Source organism: Python bivittatus, unplaced genomic scaffold (assembly GCF_059951505.1).
Source record: "Python bivittatus isolate LINGU-HERP-01145 unplaced genomic scaffold, Pbiv_v1 ctg000210_np1212, whole genome shotgun sequence".
NCBI lineage: Eukaryota > Metazoa > Chordata > Lepidosauria > Squamata > Pythonidae > Python > Python bivittatus.
In genome coordinates, this window is record NW_028277053.1 from 19,728,256 (window position 1) to 19,750,098 (window position 21,843).

The 21,843-nt window shown below is 50.4% G+C and overlaps 1 protein-coding gene across 7 annotated transcripts in view; it reads left to right on the forward strand.

Annotated features, from left to right (window-relative positions):
* Positions 1-1,880: 1,880 nt before the first annotated feature.
* Positions 1,881-21,843, forward strand: part of LOC103054555 (LIM domain only protein 7) — a 102,210-nt gene continuing 82,247 nt past the window's right edge. For all 7 annotated transcript variants that reach the window (XM_088139549.1, XM_088139551.1, XM_088139552.1 and 4 more), the window contains exon 1: positions 1,881-2,165. In XM_088139549.1, coding sequence (XP_087995675.1) covers positions 2,109-2,165 — 57 coding nt within the window. In that variant the 5' untranslated portion in view covers positions 1,881-2,108. The remainder of the gene's footprint in view (positions 2,166-21,843) is intronic.

Sequence of the window (21,843 nt, forward strand, 5' to 3'; positions counted from 1 at the left end):
GCTTTGTGTGTATTTACTAGGGCTTGAAGGAGGGGTTCAGCACACACGCTAGTGAGAGTGAAATGCCTCTCCTTGAACTGCTAACAGATTACGTCCTTGTGAGATTTGCACAGCTGCTCCAAAAGCCACTTCCCCCAATTGTTTCCACACCCCACGCTTCTGCTGGACAGCCAGTGAGCCCAGGGGAACCGGCCTTGCAAAGGACAAGCGAACGCATCCCGCGTTATTCTTGCCAGCCAGCTTTGCAAAGCACTTCCATTTAATTACAAGTGGGCTTACTAAAATGCTTTGATTTGTGCTTATTGTTGGATCGCTAGGTGAAAATGCATCTTTTTAAATGGGTTCTCAGAAATTTGTAGGCATAGTGTTGAAACACCGGTGGAATTCATTCGTCTGCGCTGTGTACTGTATGGTGAAATATGTGAAATATCCAGATGGCTGGAGAGAAGGTGGGGGTATCTGTTGGCTGCAACATTTGAGTTGACATCTCTGAATACGGGAGGACACCTCGGGTCCTCAGAAGATGCTGTGAATCTCTACGCTCCCTCGAATCTCCCTTGTTGGACTTCGCAGGACAACAATAGTGGCGATTGATACGGACACAGTCAACAGATGCCTTCCGTTCCCCCACGCGACTGCACAAAGGCAGCCTTCTCACATGTGGGGACAAAGCCGCCATCTCTGAGTCAGGGCAACGGTGGAAGATGCACGCTCGCGTAAATACGATCCCAGGACTGTATCCTGTGTTCATGCCAGCACGGAAATTGCTTTTCAGCACGGGTGTGGCATTGGTCTAAAGTTTACAACAATAAAGTCTTAGCTTCTGTGCCAAGGGACTGTTCCTCAGATTGCATTCTGCAACTTAATTACATTATAATTTTTCTTCTTTTCTTCCCCTTAACTAGTGGTTCTTAAACTATGTTATAAACCTTTTGTAGAGATGAAATGATGCATGAAATAACTCAATAGGCTTCTGATCAGGATCTTGACACACAGGAACAGCCTTGAATGCTTTAAAATTATTGGAGAGTTTGAAAGATTTTCTTTAAAAAAAGGTTTGGGGCTATAAAATAACAAACATATACATAACATTGTGTAAATACATTTGTGGTAAGGAATAATATGGGGATAGCCGAAATGGAATCTGAGCAGGCGTTTAGGAGATTGTGCTATTAATCTGAAGGCTAACGGGAATATTTCAAGAGTATTTTCAACTACTGTATTATCGAGTAAATCACAACAGGCCCCGTACGCGATGCCACATATCCAGAGCTTACGAGCGACGGTGGCTGGCGTCTCGGGGCATCAGCAGAAACCAAACCCGCCAAGCCAGGACTTCGTGAGGCCTCCGTCGGCCAAGAGGACCGTCCGGCTTCCCTGGCCCTTTCCATACGCGCATTCCTAAGTCTTGGAAGTCGGTCTTCGGGCAGGAAGTGGCTCGTGGCGTGCAGACGTGGTTCAGAACTAAAACGCATCTGGGCCACCCCGCTCCGGACTTGTTTCTGGAAGAGCCAACCCCGCAGCTGGAGGGCAGAAGGAAGGCATTCGGTCTCCCCTCCGACTCGCGTCGGGTCCGCCCTCCGCAAGGCTTGGCGACAGGCGCGCTGGGGCCGAGGACGACCCGCGGCGCTCCCCGGGGCGCGGGTTTTGCGCGCGCGGCCCTCGCCGCCCCGGGCGAAGGAAGGGGCCCTTCGGCACCGGCCAGCCGGAGGGAGAGGGAGGGCGGCGCGGCCAAGGGAAGCGGCTGCCGCGCCCTTACCTGCCGCCAGGTGGAGGCAGCCGCGGGACGGAGGCTGGGGGGGGGGCGGGGCGGGGCGGGGCGGAGCCGGCGAGGAGAGGGCGCGGGCGGCGCAGGGCTCGGCTCACTCGGCGCTGCCGGCTCGGCTCGCGCGGGACGGTCGCTGGCGGGCTGGGACACCGAGCCGCGCCGCGCCGAGGCTGCCTGCTCCCCGCGGCCGGCGTCGAGGCGCCCGGGCTCCCCCGGCTCCAGTCGGGCTGCCGCGGCTCCGGGTCGCCCCTCCGCAGCCCAGCGCCGCCTCGGGGGTCCCGCGCGCCCTGCAGCTCGCGCGCTCTCCGCCTCTGCTCCCCGCAGGCTCGGCGCTCCGGCCATGGACGGCAGGGAGGACGGCCGCGCAGCCTTCGCCGAAGCCCGCCGGTGGGTCGAGGTAAGAGGGGGACTAAGGCCCGCTGGTCCCGGGAAAGCTGCCCGGGAGCCCCGGGACGGACCCCGAGCGCTGCGGCAGGAGGACGCGGCTCTCCGGGCGCCGCGCCTGGCGCGCACCGGCGGTGCTCGGGGACCTCCCGCGCCTCCCACCCCGCGGCCGCCGGAGGGTGCTGCGAGCTTGGCGCGGCGCCTCCCGCCGCTCTGTTCGGCCTCCCGTTTCCCCCCGCTGCCCTGAACGGCGCGGGGGCCGTTCGCGCCCGGCGTCTGCGTTGCGCTGCGCTGCGCTGCGCTGCGCTGCTGGCGCCGCTGCCCCTCTTGGCGGGGGCGCTCGGCTTCCCCTTCGTGCCTCGGCCCCGGCCGCCTTGCTGCCTCCCGGCCCGCGGCTCCTCTGGGCAGGCAGGATCGCCCGCTCAGGATCGAGGAAGCGCGGCCCTTGCGCGGGGAAGTAACCGACGGCTGCTCTCCTGGACCGGCTTGGCTGGATCAGCTCAGCTTCAGCTTCAGCTTCAGCTTCAGCTTCAGCGTCGGTCTTAGCCAGCGCGGCCGCGGACCTTCCCGGGGACCCCGGCTGCGTTCCCGGAACCGCTTGGCTGGAAGGCGTCCTGGGCATAAAGCCGCCCCCTTGGGCGACCTCCGGGGGAGGAAGGCGGGCAAAGGCGGGGCGGCTGCTTCCCTCCCGGGGTCCCTGGTGTAGGAGAGCGGGGCGCTGTGGGCGGCGGCGGCGGCGGCGTTCCCTAGGCTCTTCTCCGAACGCCGCCTGCAGCCGGCCGGGGTTCCCCTTGGCCAAGGGAGCTCCTGTCTCCTGACCTAGCCCAACCTCAGCCAGGCTCCCTGATCCCCGAGAACAGGCCGCGGTGCCCACGGATGCCCTCTTTCCAGCCAAGGGAAGTTTGTGCCCTGCAACGCCAAAGAGGCTACAAAGCTGCGAGGATTTCTGGGCGAGGCAAGCCGGGCTACTATTGTAGAATAGAACTGGCAGGTCCCGGCTCAACTTTCCTCGTCTGTCATCACCAATACGCAGCCAGCCGGAGGAGCGGGCCGGCTTCTTTTCGCTAGAGTAGCCTCCCTCGGGCCTTGGGGCTGGCGTGGCATCCTCCCGCAGGCCGGTAGCCCCAGCTCAGGGATCTGCTCAGAGTTGTCCTGCTGGAGGTGATGGAATTACACCTGTGGGAGACGCTTGAAGGGGAAGCCCTTGGGAAGGTCAACGAGGGAGTTTGGTTCAGTTTAAGAGGAGCAAAGGGCTTCGGCTTCACCAGTGGCATTTTGGCACTTGGCATTGCCTTAAAAGTAATGCCACCAGCCTTTTCGTCTCAGGAAGTCTTGGCATGATTATCGTTACCTTTGGAAGTTGCAGGGCACGCTTTGTCAGACTTCTGATAGAAAAACAGATTTGAGGATGTTTTCTCCAGGGCTGTTTTTGTTTGGTGTTTCTGTTTGAGACGTGGATCTTCTGGAATGTTAAGTACAGCTCTTGGTCCTTGGCCTGTTTCAGCAAGCAGAGCCCTCTCTGTCTGCTCAAAGGCTTTGAACCTAAGTTTATATTTATGGTCTCTGCCTGGGAAATGCAGATCCCAGGCTTCTTACACCGCAGGTGTGCTGGAATCCAGACTGCGCTCTTAAATGCCAGTCATGGCAAGTATTTCCAAAAGGATATGGCAGCTTCCTGGATCATTTCTTAGGATAATGTTTTGGCCAGAGATAGAGAACTCCCATATCCTTTTTCCTGGAGAAGGGAGAGTATTTTCCAAGGCTGCTAAGTGGGAGTCACGTCCTTCTGGTTTCAATGTGAGTTCCAGAGAGAGGCTTACTTGGATCATCTTTTCCTAAACAGTCTCCTCTAATCCAAATATGTTGGGACTACAACTCCCAGATGTGGGAGACAGGACTGGGGGAAGACCGAGCTAGAACTTCTCAAGGAGGTAAGAGAGGTCATTGTCTCCCATGCAGTCGACACTGAAAATTGGTTCGCACCGTTGCCTGAGACTGAGAGTTTGTTAGTTTGTCCGCTGAATCTCTTGAAAACTTAACAGCTGTCCTCAAAAATCAGCCAATAATGAAATTCAGCTCTTGTTTCTGAGAGGAGCTAATCGGATGTCTCTGTAGAAGACTCTTTCCTTATTTTTCTGCTGAGATATAAACTTGTCTTTAAAGGGTGGTTTTACCCATCATGGCTAATGCCACTTAATAGGCTTATTCTCCATAAATCTTTTCCACCCTTATAGAATTCACAAGAGTGGTTGATGTGTCTTACAGTACATTCTTTGATTCTCGCTTTGCCTGAGTGCTTAGATAATTAACCTTTTTCTGGAAGGAAGAGGGCTTCCGCCTCTTAGTTCGGTGGCTTTTCCCGTGCACTGTATACTTTTGAGAAAGCTATCTGGGATTGCAGTGGGAGTGCCAAAGGCGTTTAATAGTGGTCTAGATGAGGGAAGCAACTGAAATGAAATGAAATATGGAGGTACTGAGGTGAAGGAGGAAATCGGACTTGGGGATTAAGAGTCAGTCGCCTCGTCCTCCCCTGAAAAAGCGGCTTTGCAGGTGGAGGGAGTCCCTTGAGTATCAGCTGCCCCTGCCATGTGGGTGGCAGCTGGGCTGAGATTGTGCCTCGGGCACCAACCGTAGCCCTTCCTGGGATGGCTGGACTTGGCAGAGGCCGCCCACGCCTCCCCTGCCTTGCTCCTTGTGATCTGCTGGGCTCGTGTTCAGGGCTCTTGTTGAAAAGTGTCCAGAAGATGAATCTGATGCAAAACTCAACTGTGAAGCAAGGTGGAGGGATCTTACGATGTCTACTCTGAAAAATTGGCCCTGGGTGCCAGTTATTTAGCATGCAAATTTTTTGATGCTGGTCTTGGCCTTTAACTTCCTAAATGGTTTACAAGCTGAGTCCCTGAAGGAGTGCCTGCCTGTTAGGAATCTGTCTGGCTCCTGAGATCTGCAAAAGACCCCCCCAGCAGAGCCCTGACTTTCTGGGGGCGGGAGATGAGTCTTCTGTGTTCTCTGTTGCTCCCAGTCCGTGGCACAGACAACTTCAGGAGTTGCATCTGTCCAGTGCTCACCCAGCAGTGAGGACATCTGTGAAAAGGCCCTTTTTCCCTAGACTTTCACTTGTTGAACGATTGTAGTGCTTATTTTAATGATAACTTTAATCTCATGTTTCAAACTTTATATTCTATACTTACAAAGCAAAAATAAAGCAATGAAATAAATAGCAATGCAGGTCACTGTATTTGCTGAATCCAGGGTTATTTTTATGCAGCTCTTGCTTACATTCTCTGCCTTGCAGTGGCCACATTTCCAGTATTTATTGTAGTCTTTTCAACCCAGAGCACTTTGTGCAAGTTGATACCCTTGATCCTTAAGAAAATGTATTTTAAGACTACAGTCTAAACCATGAGTCTTCTTGCTTGGTAGCATGTTCTGGAAACGGGCCTCTACAATAATCCCTCTTTTCTATTGCCCATAACACAGACAGGGCAGCAGTGAAATTTGAAATAAGAAAAATAAAATACAAGTGTGTGAGTTTAAAGAAAAGAAGTGGAGAGAATTTCCATAGCTGAGTTGAGAGTAGGAAACGTACATATTTGAATCTAAACACTGCAATTATCCAAATGTAATTGCAGGAGTTTAACATTTTGTAAGTGTAAACTGTGTGTGCCTCCAGGATAGCCTTTTCCAGTCTAGGGCCCTCAAGATGTACTACAACTCCTGTCGTCCTTAGTCCAGCGCAGCGAGGGAGTGCTGTCTTAAAGCTCATAGATGATTGCTTGGAAGTGTTAAACTCTTACGGTTAAATCTGAAAAGATGTATTGTTTAAATACAGTAATTTCTGTTACAGTCCTCTTGGATGGATACAGACATTTTCCTTCTCTAGATGGCTCTTGTATGACTCAACAGGACATTTTTGTTACAACATCTTTGACAGCTAGTTTAAGAAATGAGGTCTGTATTTCTATAGTGAAATGCTGACATCACAGGGTGGTGCTAGATGCGAGCAATCTCTCTGGGGATCAGAGACAACATTTTGGATAAGTCTTTCCATGTTTGTCAATCATTTGCTTCCCATTTCGTGGTGTAAGGTTGGACTCCCAAAGGGGACTTTCGGAAGCATTATTTGGTTACAAGAAAAGCGAGCAGATCATTAGGTGGCAAAGACCAAGCAACGCCTGGAGCCATGGAGAGGTTCTCAGCTGGCGGCTGAATCTCTGGCGTCGGGCCAGTTGGAGCTGAAGCGTCTCAGCCCACTGACATGGCTTCAGGGAGAGGACTGAGGTGGTGCAGGAACCCCCTTTTGTGGGATGCTGAAGGCGTAGAAGAACAGGTTTCTTTCCAAGAGCCCAAACACCGGAGAGACACGTTGGGGAAGACAGGGCGTGCAGAAACGCCCGCCTTCCCTCCTGTTACATTCTGGGGCTGGTATTTAAATGAGTGAAGGAGACGTGGAAATAGTTTGAGGCTTAATCTCAAAATAATTGGCCAGCCCAGTGTTTGTTCTGCATGGACCTAAAGGACGTCGACACACAGGTACAACGTGCCATCTTAAGCGGCCTCTGAAGTTCCTTTCATCTGCCAGAAGGAGGGTCGCCTTTGCTGGACCAGCAGAACTGCTATAGAAAATAAACAAGAATGTGCAGATGCCAGGGGGTCTCGCTGGCGTACTTCAGACTTTGCAGCGACAGCAGGACAAGTATTTGAGGGGAAAACAGTTCTGGAGTTAAGCAAAAACAGTACGCTACTAGCTCTCTTCTAGAGTTTGAGTTTCCATTGTTGTAAACTTGTTCAGGAAAAGGAACTAGCTTCATGTTTAGGGGTTGGGATTGCTAAAAGCCACCGCCTGCTTCTGTGGAAATCTGGGGATGGCAACCTCTGGAACTCCTCCACACCTGTAGGGCCATTTCTAAGGATTCTGGGAGTTGTAGTTCTATTTTGGAAATGACGTGTTGGAGAAGGATAGTTCAAAGTCGCTGCTGGAGATCCTGGATCATATGACATGGTTCGTACATTGCATGATGCCTTAATGTGATTTATTTGTTTGACTTAGTGATTGGCGTGAACAGAACCATGGCTGTTCGTAGGCCGTGGGCTGTGTTTGGCCACGGTGCCCGGATCCGGTCGCTCTCGTGACACTCCTGGACTTGTGGAGCAGCCTTGGTCTGCTCGGATAGACGGGTATTCCTTTTGCCTGCTGGGGGGCTTTCTCTTCATCCCTCCCCTTGGCCCAGGAGCCCCACTGCTCATCTTGCCTCTGCTTGGCTGCAGCAGGCTCTGTGGGTCGGAGGCATCGCTGGGGCCGGCGAGGCCGAAGTACACAGGCCTGACTTTTTCCCATCGTGGACGCTTGTGGCCTCACTCGCACCTCTCGGAACCCATGTGTGCGTGTGTGTGTGTTGCGGGCCTTGAACCCTCCTCAGAACAAAAAATGGTCTGACCTTCCCCCCCGCCCGTCCTGTAGGGCTTGTGGGGGGCTTTGGGGTCAGCAGGCGCAAAAGCAGGCACAGCTCTGGTTTATTCCATTTCTTCCAAAGCTTTCCTCGGTCTCAGGCAGAGACCCACCCACGCTGCAGGGCAGGTCGCTTTCCTCCGGCCAAGGTCCCAAGGAGCGTGACGGACGAGGCCGCCAGACTGCACGGGGCCCCAGAGGAGGCTTGGCGGGGCGCGGGGCTAGCCCCATTGCGCCTTCCCTCAGAAAAAAGGCAGGCCCAGATTTTCACCCCACCCCGTGGCAAGGGCTGTCGCAAGAGCCCGAGTCAGGCCCTCTGCTCCGGCACCTCCAGCGTCGCCAGCTCTAGGCACGCAGGCAAGAAATCCCTCCCGCCTTGGGTGGGTGTCCCTGGCATGCCAGCTTCCTTCATGCCGTGGTTTGTTTGTTTTTTAAAACACATGTATTTTTATATTTTAATGTTGTACAATTGGACGGAAGAGTTCAGGGTTTTGTAAGAAGCGAAAGCAACCGTGGGGCATCGGGATCTCCGGGAAAGGTCTCAAAATCTGTTTGCGATTTATAAATAGCTGCCCTTAGTAAACAGGCACAATTAATACATCACCTTTTATAAGACATGTTTTTACAAAAATATATTTGACAGTTCTTTAGCAAAGCATTTTGATCACATTCCACATGGTAAACTCATTAAAGTTTAATATTTAAGTGAGTGACCTATGAAAATAAGCCATTGTTCATCTTTTAGTAGTTCTTAGCAACTAAACTGAAATATGAATGCATTTTAAATGTTCAGTAACTAAGACAGTTGTTATAATGAGCTGATTTTCTATCTTCATTCATGGGTGGATAGTTTGGACATTGCAGAAAACCCAAATGAAGCTAGAAATTTTCTTGTTACTAAATTGGCACATACACAGATATCTAGTGAGAAATAAAATGCATTCAATTATTCCTATTAACAAATGACATTTTAAGCTCAGTGTAGCCAATTTGTTGGAAATGTTATTTTGGCTTTCTTGGACTCATCTCACCAGCAAAGGCAATCTACGTTCTTTGGCGTGGTGATGAGAGAAATTAGAATTACCCACGGAAAAGTGGGATTCCTCTGCAACTTGCTGACAAGGGATGGAATTTCTTTTTTTTTTCCAAATGTAGAAGTCGTCATTTCTAGATGTTGCAAACGTGGGAACTGAAGAAATCTCAGAGTTACCTTCTAGCTGTCGGCACGGTCACTTCAGCGGTAGGAAGCGTGTGATTTTTGAGAGGTGGGCACTTCGTCCCGGCTTCAGAGGCAGCAGCCACCCGAAATTAGCTCAGTCCTCCAAGGGTGCAGGAAATGTCCCGTCGCTGAATGGGCCACTCTGACCTCAAAACACTCAGGACAGCCTGAGGCCCAGAGCTGATTTGTTTCAGGGCCTGGGAGCGTCCCGCGCCGCCTTTGCCCTTCACACGAAATGCCGAAATGCCCGTGGACCTGCCTTGCATTAGAGACCCGGATTCGCCGGTCTCCCCAAGGGAAGCGAGAGGCCTGAAAGTGCATGAGCTGCAGCTGAAACACCCACGGGGCCGCAGCCTCTCCCGCGGCCTTGGAGAGGGCTGCCCCGGTCTGGGGGGAGGCACACTGAGGCAGTTGTGTCCCAGTTCATCCCTTAGAAAAGTGCCCCTGTGACCTGGCCTTTTGAAAGTCAGCTGAAGCCTGAACAGTCGGACGGCTTGCAAAACTGCAGGCGATCTTTGATGGACGCTTGGTCACCAGGAATGCTCGTCTTCCGTGCGAAACGGGAGGATCTGGAGATTCTCTCCTAGCATTTGTGAAGCGCGGGAATTGCCGTAAAACAGTCCTTCCTGCGTGGACGTTTTGACTTTTTAAATGGCGGTGGCGTTGAGTCCTGAAGTCCCACGAGCGGCTCTGCGTTGTGAAAAGCTGTCTTAATCTGGACGTCCTGCGTACGCCGATCCTTAGTTTTGCTTGGCATTGCTCAAAAGTGAGTGATGTTGTGGTGCAACGGCACGTCTCCCACAGGCAGTTGAGATCATGTCTGCAATTGGTCTGGTAGGTAGTAATTTGGAAGAAATACTGCATTTCTACAGGTTTTTACCTCAGAAAAGATAATTTTGTCATTGTTGCTAGGCGACTGCCCCAAAGCAATGTGGTCCATGTGAAAGAAAAATGCAGTGTTTAAAAAAATTCTGGTGAATGTCAGAAGTAAAAGCCGAGGCTGTGCGTCCAGAATCTGAAAGAAATTAATGTCAGACAAGCACCTGGAAATAACCAGTTCCTTAAGGCAGATCGGCTGAGAACGCTGAACTGTACATTTTCGCGTTATTATTTCTGGGAGAATCTGCAGGAGGAACGGAAACGGGTGGTTCTGCTGGCTTAGCCAGCATCACGGCAAGCATCTTCTCGCGCTTCCCGTGCTCCGTCCCTCCCACTTTTTTCCTGTCCCCCCTCTGCAAAACCCTAACCCAAGTGGAAGCCCTTCTTGAGATCCCCGCCTGCCTCACGGTTGGTCAGGGCTGTGGTAGGCCTCCCGGCTTTCCAGCGTCGGTTGATCCGCCAGGAGACCTGCCTTGACCTGGGCCAGCATCGGGCCGGGATGTGGCGGGTTGTGTGGATTTCCTTCAGGGCCCTCAGATCACGCTCAGAGCTGTTCAGCGGCCCACGCTGATGGTTAGAAACGCGTTACGTAACAGATAATCTTCCGGGGAGCGTGGCTCTTAGAGTTTTGAACACAGTTTACAAACAGCCGCTCTTCAGGCTAGCATCTTCACGGCTAGCTCTCCTATGCTGCTATTTCTGGAATTTGCTTTAGGGCCGTCTTGTCTGCTGCATTTTCAGGGTTTGCTTTGCTGCCAAGGCAAAAGAAAAAAGAAAAGAAAAATCCATCTGGGACAGATTTCCTAAATTTGCATGAAGAACCTTCCATTTTCCCTAAGTCTTTCTTGGGGCATAGGCCTGATTGGTACAGACTGTTTTTGTAGAAAAGGGCCAAGGCAAATCGGGGGGAAATCTAAGAAAAGGACAGCATGGTCTCATCTTATGCACCAGAAGACAGAGGAGGAACATTCCTGTTATTAGACAATGGTGTCTCTAACAGCTTGAGCGCTGAATGAAGAAACATCAGATGCTGATTTAGAAAAAGTCTGAAGGATGAAACATAACCTACAAATATCTCCATCGAGTGATTCATTCCTGTTGGAAGACCTGGGTGGGCTTTTTCTGGTGGGCTTTTTCGAGGTATGTTGTTATGCTGTTGGCTTGATTTTTTAAACATCTGCTTAAAGGATATGTATATTTCCTGCCAAGTGGATATTTGTGTCTCAGTGTGGGTGAAAACAGGAGTTGGGCAAAAGCTGCCTCTGGACTTATTTCAAAATGCATCTAGCAATCACATATTTGCCAAATGACAAATAAATGAAGACAAACTTCATGTCAAATTTCAGAAAGGGAGGTTTGGTTTCTTCCTTCATAAATCTTCATTCACAAATGTGGGGCAAACCCCACTGGTTTCAGATTTCATCTTTGCCAAATACAGTGGTACCTCAAGATACGAACGCTTCTACTAACGAACTTTTCAGGTTACAACCAGCTCCGGCCGCAAAAATTTACCTCGATGTGCGAACTCCGCCTCGGGGTATGGCCATTTTTCCGCCCTGACACGTGGTCCACGGCCATTTTTCCGCCCCTGACATGTGGTCTGTGGCCATTTTCCCGCCGCGCGGCGCCTGGCCGTTCTCCTGCCACGTGGCGCGGTGCCCGGCCATTCTCCCGCTGCGCGATGCCCGGCCGTTCTCGTGCCGTGCCTGGCCGTTCTCCCGCCGTGCCGCGCCGCGGCGTGCCACGCCCAGCCATTCTCCCGCCGCACCGCGCAGCACCTGGCTGTTCTCCTGCCCCTGACGCGTGGTCCGCGGACGCCAGAACGGATTAACGGTGATTACATTGAACCTTATGGGAAAATTTGCTTCGGGGTGCGACTAAATTTGGAGGGCGGAACAGATTAACCGGATTTACATTGAACCCTATGGGGAAATTTGCGTCAGGTTACGACCAACTCGGGATACGCCCAGAGTCATGGAATGGATTAAGTTCGTATCCCGAGGTACCACTGTAAAGGGCAAGTGTATGGAAAATCTCCATAACTTTCTGTCCTGACAAGCCATCCTTGCTTCCACCATCTCCAGCTCCCGCGTCATCTGCCTTTTGTTCTTGAAGCTTCTCGGCTGTCCCTTTTGGAGCGTTTCATCAGCTCTACCCAGCCTTGACTTTCTCCATTTCCCCCTTCCTCTCAGTCCATTCACTCTTCTTTCATATGCTTCCTCACACCAGACTGCCTCAGTATGCTAACTCTATCAGCATCTCTAACTCTGATGTCCATTTAATAAAGTGGGTAAAAAAAAGCTCGTACACATAGCCATATTTTCTTCTTTCAACACACATTCATTCCCCTGCAACATGCCACCCGCTACCTACTGCCTTGGTACTAACATTTGCATGTCTTAAAATTTCTCCGTTTTCCCATCTTTAGCACCATACTACCAAGACATGCAAATTAATGTACTCTAATTTTTCACCATTTTTGCATATTTTGCAAACATTCCCTCCATTTTTCCCATCCAACACAACTATCTTGGACTTGATACATGAATTTTCAGATCTAGACTCCTTGTTGTATCATATAAATTAACATTTCCTGCAAATCATTTACGTTCCCAGCCAATAATAGAACATTGTCTGCATTATTTCTCATATTCATACATTTCTTAATGACTTGCTGAAGATCAAAAATCTGAAGTTTATACAGTCGTATGAAAAAGAAAGCACACCCTCTTTGAGTTCTATGGTTTTACATATCAGGACATGATAAAAATCATCTGATCCTTAGCAGTTCTCAAAAGTAGGTAAATACAACCTCAGATGAATAACAACACATGACATATTACACCAGGTCATCCTTTATTTTACAAAAAGAAAGCCAAAATGGAGAAGCCCTGTGTGAAAAACTAAGTACACCTTATGATTCAATAGCTTGTAGAAGTACCTTTGGCAGCAATAACTTGAAGTCATCATTTTCTGTATGACTTTATCAGTCTCTCACGCCATTGTGGAGGAATTTTGGCCCACTCTTCTTTACAACATTGCTTCAGTTCATTGAGGTTTGCGGGCATTTGTTTATGCACAGCTCTCTTGGGGTCCTGCCACAGCATTTCAGTCGGGTGGAGTTCTGGACTTTGACTGGGCCATTGCAACACCCTGATTCTTTTCTTGTTCAGCCATTCTGATGTCGATGTGCTGGTGTGCTTGGGATCATTGTCCTGTTGCATGACCCAATGTCGGCCAAGCTTTAGCTGTCGGACAGATGGCCTCACATCGGACTCTAGAATCCTTTGGTATACAGAGGAGTTCATGGTCGACTCAACAACTGCAAGGTGCCCAGGTCCTGTGGGTGCAAACAAGCCCAAATCATCACCCCTCCACCACTGTGCTTGACAGTTGGTATGAGATGTTTGTGCTGATATGCTGTGTTTGGTTTTCGCCAAATGTGGCGAAATGTGCATTATGGCCAAACATCTCCACTTTGGTCTCGTCTGTCCAAAGGATGGTGTTCCAGAAGTCTTGTGATTTGTTCAGGTGCAACTTTGCACGCCTAAGCCGTGCTGCCATGTTCCTTTTAGAGAGAAGAGGCTTTCTCCTGGCAACCCTTCCAAACAAACCATACTTGCTCAGTCTTTGTCTAATTGTACTGTCATGAACTTGAACATTTCACATGCTAACTGAGGCCTGTAGAGTCTGAGATGTCACTCTTGGATTTTTTGCAATTTCTCTGAGCATTGCACGGTCTGACCTTGGGGTGCATTTGCTGGGATGTCCACTCCTGGGAAGACTGGCAACTGTCTTGAATGTTTTCCACTTGTGAATCATCTTCCTCACTGTAGAAAGATGGACTTTCAATTGTTTGGAGATGGCCTCATAACCCTTCCCAGATTGATGGGCAGCAACAATTGCTTCTCTAAGATCATTGCTGATGTCTTTACTCTTTGGCATTGTGTTAACACATACCTTAATGCTCAAGACCAGCCAACTCCTAAAACTTGGGCTTTTATAGAGGTAGTCACACTTGCTGATGATCAGTTGATCAAGGGCATTTGATTAGCAGCACCTTAGCCTCTTCATACCTATGGAAGCAGTAAGGGTGTACTTAGTTTTTCACACAGGGCTTCTCCATTTTGGCTTTCTTTTTGTAAAATAAAGGATGACCTGGTGTAATATGTCATGTGTTGTTATTCATCTGAGGTTGTATTTACCTACTTTTGAGAACTGCTAAGGACCAGTTGATTTTTATTACGTCCTGATACTTAAAACCATAGATCTCAAAGAGGGTGTACTTATTTTTTCACACGACTGTACACTGTGTGTGCCCAGCATAAAGTCATACAAATTTTGCCCAATTGTATGCACACCTTCAGCCAGAAATTCTACCTTGCACGCCTTCCCAGGCACACTTAACACACAAATCCCCCTGTAGTTTTTGCACCCACCCTTGATATTTTCCCCTTGTGCAGGGGAACTGTGATGGCCATCTTTTGCTCATCAGTCGCACTGTCTTCCCCCACAGCTTTACCACTTTTCAGCATTTTTCCTTCCTTTTTCTAGCATAACGTTGACAGAATGGGTTTTAGCTCCACTGTCTTACTTTTTTTTTCATTCCTTCCAGCATCCTTCACTTTCACTCCACATCATTACATCACATTTGTTTTTAATTCTGTTCCCTTCGCTGGAGGTTCCTGGATCAGCTCTTTTCACCCACTTCCCAGATGGCTTTTTATTTATTTCTGGAAGACACGATAGCTGCCTTCAGGAAACTAAAGGGCTGCCAGGTAGAAGCCAAGGTGGGACTGGGTACAGTTGTTCCCAAAGACAGGAGAAGAAATAAGGGCGTGAAGTAGCAAGGAAGTCCCTTCATAATGATAAGAGCCGCTCAACCGTGATCTGGATTGCTCCAAAGTCTCTAGCCCTTAAGGTTGCAGGGGAGTCTGCAACGTTCCTCCCATCCCTGTTTGTTCATAGCCAGAGTACAGGTTACACTGTGGCCTCAGGTGATATCAGTGCGGAAACACATCCTTTCTGTGAAACTCTCCTCCACCCCCAAAAATATTTTGTATCCATGTTTAGTGTGCATACCCCCTATGGAGAATCCGGTCCGAAGCATAACTTACCTAGGTCTGATAAAACTTGCAGTAAAGCCACTCTTGGAGGAAAAATGGAAGTTTGTTGGCCATTGATTAGAAGTGTTCGCTTGTTTGTGTTGTATGCCTCTTGCTAAATACACATTGTATTTAAGTGGCATTTGCTGCATTTCTAATCTAGTTTTGCTCTGAACACTGCAGGCCAGAGACTGTCCACTTCTGTTCCAACGTGGGTAACTCTTTCCAGCACCACTGGATCTGGGATCTCAGTGTTGCAGTGTTAAGATCAGGCTGCCTCCTGGGTCTCCTCTGGTGCCCACGAAATGCCACAGGTGGCTCTCAAGGCATCACGTTGTATGAAGAGACCTGTTCTGCTTCTCCCTGCAAGGCCTGGCGGGGCTCTGCTCCTCCTGGCATCCTCCACCTGGATGTGATGAGGATTCCCATGACCCCCATCTGCTGGGAACAATGGAGCTGCAGCCCGCCACAGCTGGAGTGCAGCAAGGGGAGGAAGGAGACCTAGAGCAATGCCGCTTCTGACTGGCTTCTCCAGATTTTAGAAACTGGTCCCTTCGTGCATAAGAAAAGAAGAGCTGCTTGTAAAACTGTTCCCAGCCGTAACCCATCATTTTCCCTCAGTGGTTTCCTCTCTCTGACCAGCTGGCTCTTCCTGGGCCGCTCATTCTGTGGGGCTTTGTGTGAAAGGTCAGTTCTTTCCACCCGTACCTAAAGGCACTTTGCGCCAAGCTGGGGCTGCCGAGGAAGCGGACACATGGCAGCCATACCCTTTGTAGCTTGGCCTGTGTTTGCCCCACGGCGGGCCATTCCAATCCCTGTAAACGTCTCCGGCTCTTTGCTGCTTTTGTTTGTAACATCTACTGAGTGCTAGTGATGAAATCCAGATGTGGAGGTTCTGGAGAAGCCAAACAAACCTGATTGCAGTATGGTAATGGCATCAGCGGAGTTGCCTTATTTAGCAGTCATATTCCGAGCCTCTCGCAGGACAGCTGTGCTTCCCTGGGTTTAGTTTGCCCTAGTGAGTGGGAATGGCTTTGAAGTTGGCGTTGACCTGACCAAGACTGTGGAGCGATGGGGAGCAGTGAAAAGGCAGTGGCAGCTGACCTTCCCTGGGCTCATCAACTGAGCCCGGTCACCCCTCGTCGTGCTTGCATGTTGCCAGGGCTGCAGTCTAGACCGGGAAGTCAAAAGATCATCCTGAAAGAAAGCAGCGGCCAGCCACTTCCATATCGGGCCCAAGGAGACAACCTGGACTACCCCAACACTGAGCCTGCCTTGAAGGGGACTTCACCGTTGTCTTCTAGGGACAGAGAACGTGCGGACAACTGTAGGTCAAGGTGGGCCTTCCCGAGATGTTAGGACTAGCTATTCGGACCATGTTGCTTGGGAATTCTTGTAGCTGTCATGAAAAAATTAAGTGTTTTTTTAACATTAATTATGATTTGCTATATTAAAGGTAAAAATGGGATTCTTACAAAAAATTCCCATTTGGAAACGGATTTTTCTCTAAATGGAGTCATTTTAATTTGCAGATGCTAGTAGAAGCTGCTATAAATGTCTGGTTGCTTTTGCTGGTTGATTAGAAAGGGAAAACCTCAAGGGCCGCGGATTCACTCCCTCTAAAACTTCCAGCCTGCTCACTTCCTCATCCTGAGCTCCCAGAGCAACCATCTCCCGTTGCTCCTCGTCAGACCCCCTCAGCCCGCCCCGCCGGTCTCTGCCCCCTCCCCTCCGTCTGGAAGAGCCCTCCCAGGGGAGCGCAGAAGAGCCACGATGTCCCCGCACAGCAGGGTCTCAGCGGCCTGCACCTGCAGCTCCTTTTAGCAGAGTAACGTTTTTCAGAATATGGACCCGAAGCATTAATGAAACTTTTCGTAATTTAGAAATAGAGCCACAAAAGGAACGTGGGTAGGAGAGGAGTAGAGTTCTGATAGCCGATCAGAAAAGCAGTGTTGTGGGGTAGGAGTTGTGTTGAAGTGCGCTTAGGAGCAAAATTGAGAAATGCTGGGAGGGGGGAGGGTTTCCCTCAGAACCAGAAGGCAGAAAGAGAAGGGAATAAGGAGGGGAAAGAAAAACGTAAAAGGGAAGTCCCCTTTCACAAGTTGAGTAGTTTTCATAACAACTAACTACCAGGGTGCTGGAAAGGGAGAAGCAGAGTGTAGCCGGTCTTTTAGCACAGCCAAAAGTCCTGCTTTTGCTGAAACCCGATGGGATTCCTTACTTCTGAATTAGGCTGAAGGGTGAGGATAGAAAACCAGACACAGAATAAAGCAGACTCGCAATTTACCTTGCCTGATTTCGTTTAGGAAGCAGCATTGTTGGAACGCTCTTCCATATTTGTCTCCCAGATAGTCAGCGTTTTTTCCTCTGTTCAATAGCTTGCTTGCTTGCTTGCTTGATGGGTCGTTGCTGGATAGGTGAGTCAAACACTACCATCCTGGGCACCCCAGCGGCACAGCATGGGCCGTAAGAAAGACTCCCGCTGCCCATGGTCCTGTGCAGATTTACGCCTCCTCTCTGGGTGAGGGCCGAGCAACCAGGGGTGGGGCGGAGAGGTGCCGAGAAACGACTAGGGCACGGCTGCAAGTGGATTGTTGCCTTGTTCTCAGGCTACGCTCACAGTCAGGGAAATATCGGAGGAGAATGGTCTTTCTGAGGCTTCCGAGTCCAGCCTGTTTGAGGACTGAAAGTTAGTCAAGGGCTAAGTAATATACAGGTGTCTTGGGGATCGAGGAGCAGCCGTACTGCGCTTTACAACATGTAGTCCAAATTAACTGGTCTTAAGCATTTTCGTCCAATGCTAAGTATCCCTTTTTTTTCATATGACAAGAAAAAGCAACAGCTTCAGATTTATTCCTTTTCATTTGCTTGGTATTTCTAAAATAGTGCCTGTGTACAGCACCACTGCACATGTTTACCTAGAGACAAGTCCCGCTGAATTTAGTTGGGTCCGTCTGTTTTCTTGGCAACCGTACGGGCGATGCTTCGTCTGGCCTCCTCCACTTCCAGGCCCCACCTGCAGCCTGGGACTCTGGTCGACTCCCACCCAGCCACTCACCAGGTCCAGACCTGCGTAACCTCTGAACACAGATGCTGCTGGCGCTTGCGGGTGGAGAGTATGTCTTCTCACGTCAAGGCTTCCCGCCCCAGTTCCGCAGGCAGTCATGGATCTCCAGATACTCAATCCTTAATTCAGCTCTTGGGGAGACTTAGCGGGAGACTCCCAGACGTGGCCTGGAGGGCAGATCAGACACTTGATGGTGGCACGAACGAAGCCTCAGACCCTCAGATCGGTTCGTTGCCTGCTGCGGAGCGATGGTGGGGACGGCCTCAGCCCGCCAGCCACCTTCCTCCCACCCTCCTCAATCAAGAGTTACTTGGTGGGCGCTCAGTGGCCTCGGAGGCAGCTGGGGGAAGCTTGCTTAATGGCCTTCGCAGCTTGGGAACTGGAGCACCCTGCCTCATCCCTTGCACCCAAGGGCTCCTGTGTCGGAGTTCCGGTTTACTGTTACGCCTTTTGGAGCTCACCTGTCACAAGAGAGAAGCTCAGATTTAGAGCGGCATCTCAGGCTTTAAATCTGCCAGGTGCCACGTTATATTTAACTGGGAAGCCAGTACCCGTATGTTACCTGAACCACATGTTTGAGAAGCAGCGAGAACTGTGCGTGTTGGCGGAAAGCATATTAACTAGCTGCGTGGTCCTCGGAGATGCACATTGGAGTTTGGAGGCAGTGACCGAGCAGGGTCGCCCAACAGAGTTTTTCCAGGTGGGCGGCAGTTGCCTCCGAGACTCACCTGCTGAGGCGTCTCCCACCTGGTTCCTGCAGCTCCAGCCTCAGGTCGGCTGAGCCACAGAAAGGGCAGTGCGGGATGTGGATGCTGGCTGCCTGGATCTGGGCCTGCCTGCTGATTACAGAAAGCGGGGTGGACGTCTGAGTCAGAATAAGCCGACTCCTGTCCATCGCACGAAAATGTCAGAATCCCTCTTCGGAGAAAGGGAAAATAAATTGCATGGCAATGGCGGTGGTCACACGCATTAGCCAGAACTGGTGCAGTGAGCAAATCCCAACTGCCTAGGTAGTTTCTGGTTTTTGTATTGTGTGCAAAGTCAACATTGGGTTACTTAAGTAAACCACGGTTAATTGTGAACAAGTATGATTGCTGGTTGCATATTGTGCACATCATCTGTGTGCCCGTAACATCTTGAAACGATTTAATTATAAGAACATGTATAGACTGCCCCAATTTAAACCCTGCCTAGTGTACAAAAGGACCCCCCATAAAAGCAAATTTCCCATAATGCAGAACAGTCACTAACGTCAGATGGGCGCCCCTCCCTCCACGTTCCCCAAGACCAACAAGGGCCACTTGAAAGGGGAGGCCCGGGGAGGCTGGCTGGAAATCCAGAGCGAGGGGGCCGGGGCTCTTCGGAGGGCGCAGAGAGGGCTGGCCCTGCCCCCCACCCCCCTTTGCTGTTTCCAGAGAGATCTCTGGCGTGTCGGCGCTGAGAGACCGGGCTTCCCCGGAATAAGACACCGCTGTTCATTTTGGCCGGATCGCTGAAGAGTTCGGACTCTCGGGCCTCCTTGAGCGGCCTCCAGGTGAGACAATCCGGCCTCCCTGCCTTGGGTCTGAGGCCGCCGCCGCAGCAGAGCCCTCCGCAGAGACCCGGGAACCGGACCCTCAGGACGGTTTCACCCTCCGCTCCTACTGGGGGACGTAAACCAGTCATCCTAACAAAGGGTGTGCGCCAAACAGTCACGGCACCGTTTTTAGGTAGTGTTTACAGATTCTGAACAAGTGTTTTCGGCCAGGAGGTTCTGGTTTTAATGTAATTTCCACCCACTCTGAATTCTATTTATGGGATGCTCGGTAGTAAGAGTGGGATGGCTGGGTTGTTTCCTGGCCAGCCTTTGCCAAAAGAGCGGATGAACGAGCACCGTGGTTTATGGCGGGCTAGTGGCAAAGCCTTCGCTGAGATTCCTTCCACACGCCTCCGTTTCATACAAAATGGAGCAGATGATTTATGAAGAGGCCTCATCCCATGCAGTTAGTTCACGGCAAGCTTTTGGCAGGAAGGGTTTGGTAGGGCAGCGCAGAGAGCAAGTGCCAAATGTTGTCCGGATTCCTTTTATTTTATTTTTCCAAGACATTAAACTCTTCTGGGGAAAATCCACAAAGCACAGTAGGTTGCTCATATGGTGTGCATTAAATCTGCTCCTTGGCACGGCTTCCCTCTGTCTTAGACGGGCTTCTCGCTCCTTCTCCATCCTGAATTGATGTGGCTGTTGGGCATCGTAGCTTTCGGGAGCCCCTTCGGTTGGCGCAGCCGCTTACTGGCTCAATACAGCAGAACCGTTGAAAGCAGTCTGGGGGCAGCTCCTCTCTGGAGTGTAAATGCACAAATTAAAATTAAATGCTTTCATTTTTTAGATCCAAAATGATGATTGCGATAGTGAGGGTGGTAGGGATTTAGGATCTTACAGGCATTTCCACATAGGCTAATGTACAGTATTTTAAAAAAAAATTGCCGGAAAGTCTGGCTTTTGTGCAATGAAATTAAACATACAGACTTTATTTACTTGGACATCTTGACGCTGGACTCTTCTTGCCAAAGTTATAATTCAACAGGCTGATTTTCATTTTCCCATGAATCAAACTGTGTATGTGTAAAAGTCCTGCAGCATAATGGCACGGCTGGGCAGAGATGGCCAGTGTTTAAAGCACCATCTGTGAACTGTGCCGTTCAACATTTGTTTCACGGGAGGCCAACACAAAGCCATTCTTTTTCTAGGCGAAGGTCCGTCTAGAGCCCAAGGTGCTGAACTGGCAGTCACAGGAAGGGGATGTTAGCATTCCGGCAGTCACCTGTTTAATGTTGTGTGCATTTTATCTGTGACACACATCAGTCCAAAGTCATATTGCCAGTCCTGTTCACGTCAGCCTCGCATCTGGGGATCATGGTGCCAAACGGCCTCTGTGAGACGAGCACTTCAGAGCTTTGGCTGAACCGAGCCACTTTAGTGTTTCCCGAATGCCCAAGAGGGAAACAGCAGGGAGGGCTCCCGAGGGGAAGGGAGTTCTCTCCCTGGAGAATCGGGAGCCCCTGGGCAGGGGGGGATCCTCGCAAGTCCACGGAAGCAGGTTCACAGTCCATTTCTGTAAGGGAGGAAAAGAGCGTTTATTTGCAGTCCAAATCAGTGTTTGGTAAACAGGCATTTGGAGTCGCTTTTGTGGAAAGCCTTTGTCGGTGAGGACAATACCATCGTCACTGGCAGCCTAGGAATGCCTCTCAGTGCATCGCACTTCCCGTGGGCACCGGATCCAGACCTTTTCTGGGTGAAGTTTCAGTCTATGATTCATTTCAGTACATGTGGCCTGGTGTTGGTTCCAGAGAATCTAAGCTAATCATTTACAAATTGCTGAATGAACATGCCCAGATTAATGGTGTTCCAACATCTTAAAATAAACTTGGTGTATGTCATATGCAATTTTTTGACTAAGTATGTCTGACAGCAGTTCTTTGTTCTGGTCACACCCTTTTATACAACTGCGAGGTCATGTTTGTGGTACCGTGGTACTCTGAAACGAAGAGTTGTTCCAGAATAGAGGACAGGGGTTAAAGTTGCGACCGTGGCCAGGGAGGTCAGATTCAAATCCATCGCTGGCCACCGAATTCACTGGATAGACACGCTTTCACTTAGCCCAACCTCACAAGATTGTTGGGGAAGGGCTAGAATGAGAGGAAACTTCTTTACTTGCTGTTGAGAAAAGGTACAATACGAATGCCATCGGTACTCAGTACGTGGGGAGTCCTTTGCAGAGCAAGTTGGTACTACAGTGTGGGCGCCTCACCGCTCCCCCTCGCAGCTGCCTAGCTGGGTTCGGCTCAGGGTCCCCTCCCATGAAGACGTTCGCTGCCCCTTGCAGAGGACCTGATCAGAAGCAGAGGTCTCAGACAAGACTGACGTTTGTAGTTCATATGCTGAATTTCATTAGGCATGCCGGCGGTCTCTGCTCAAAAGCTGTTGCTCCTGCC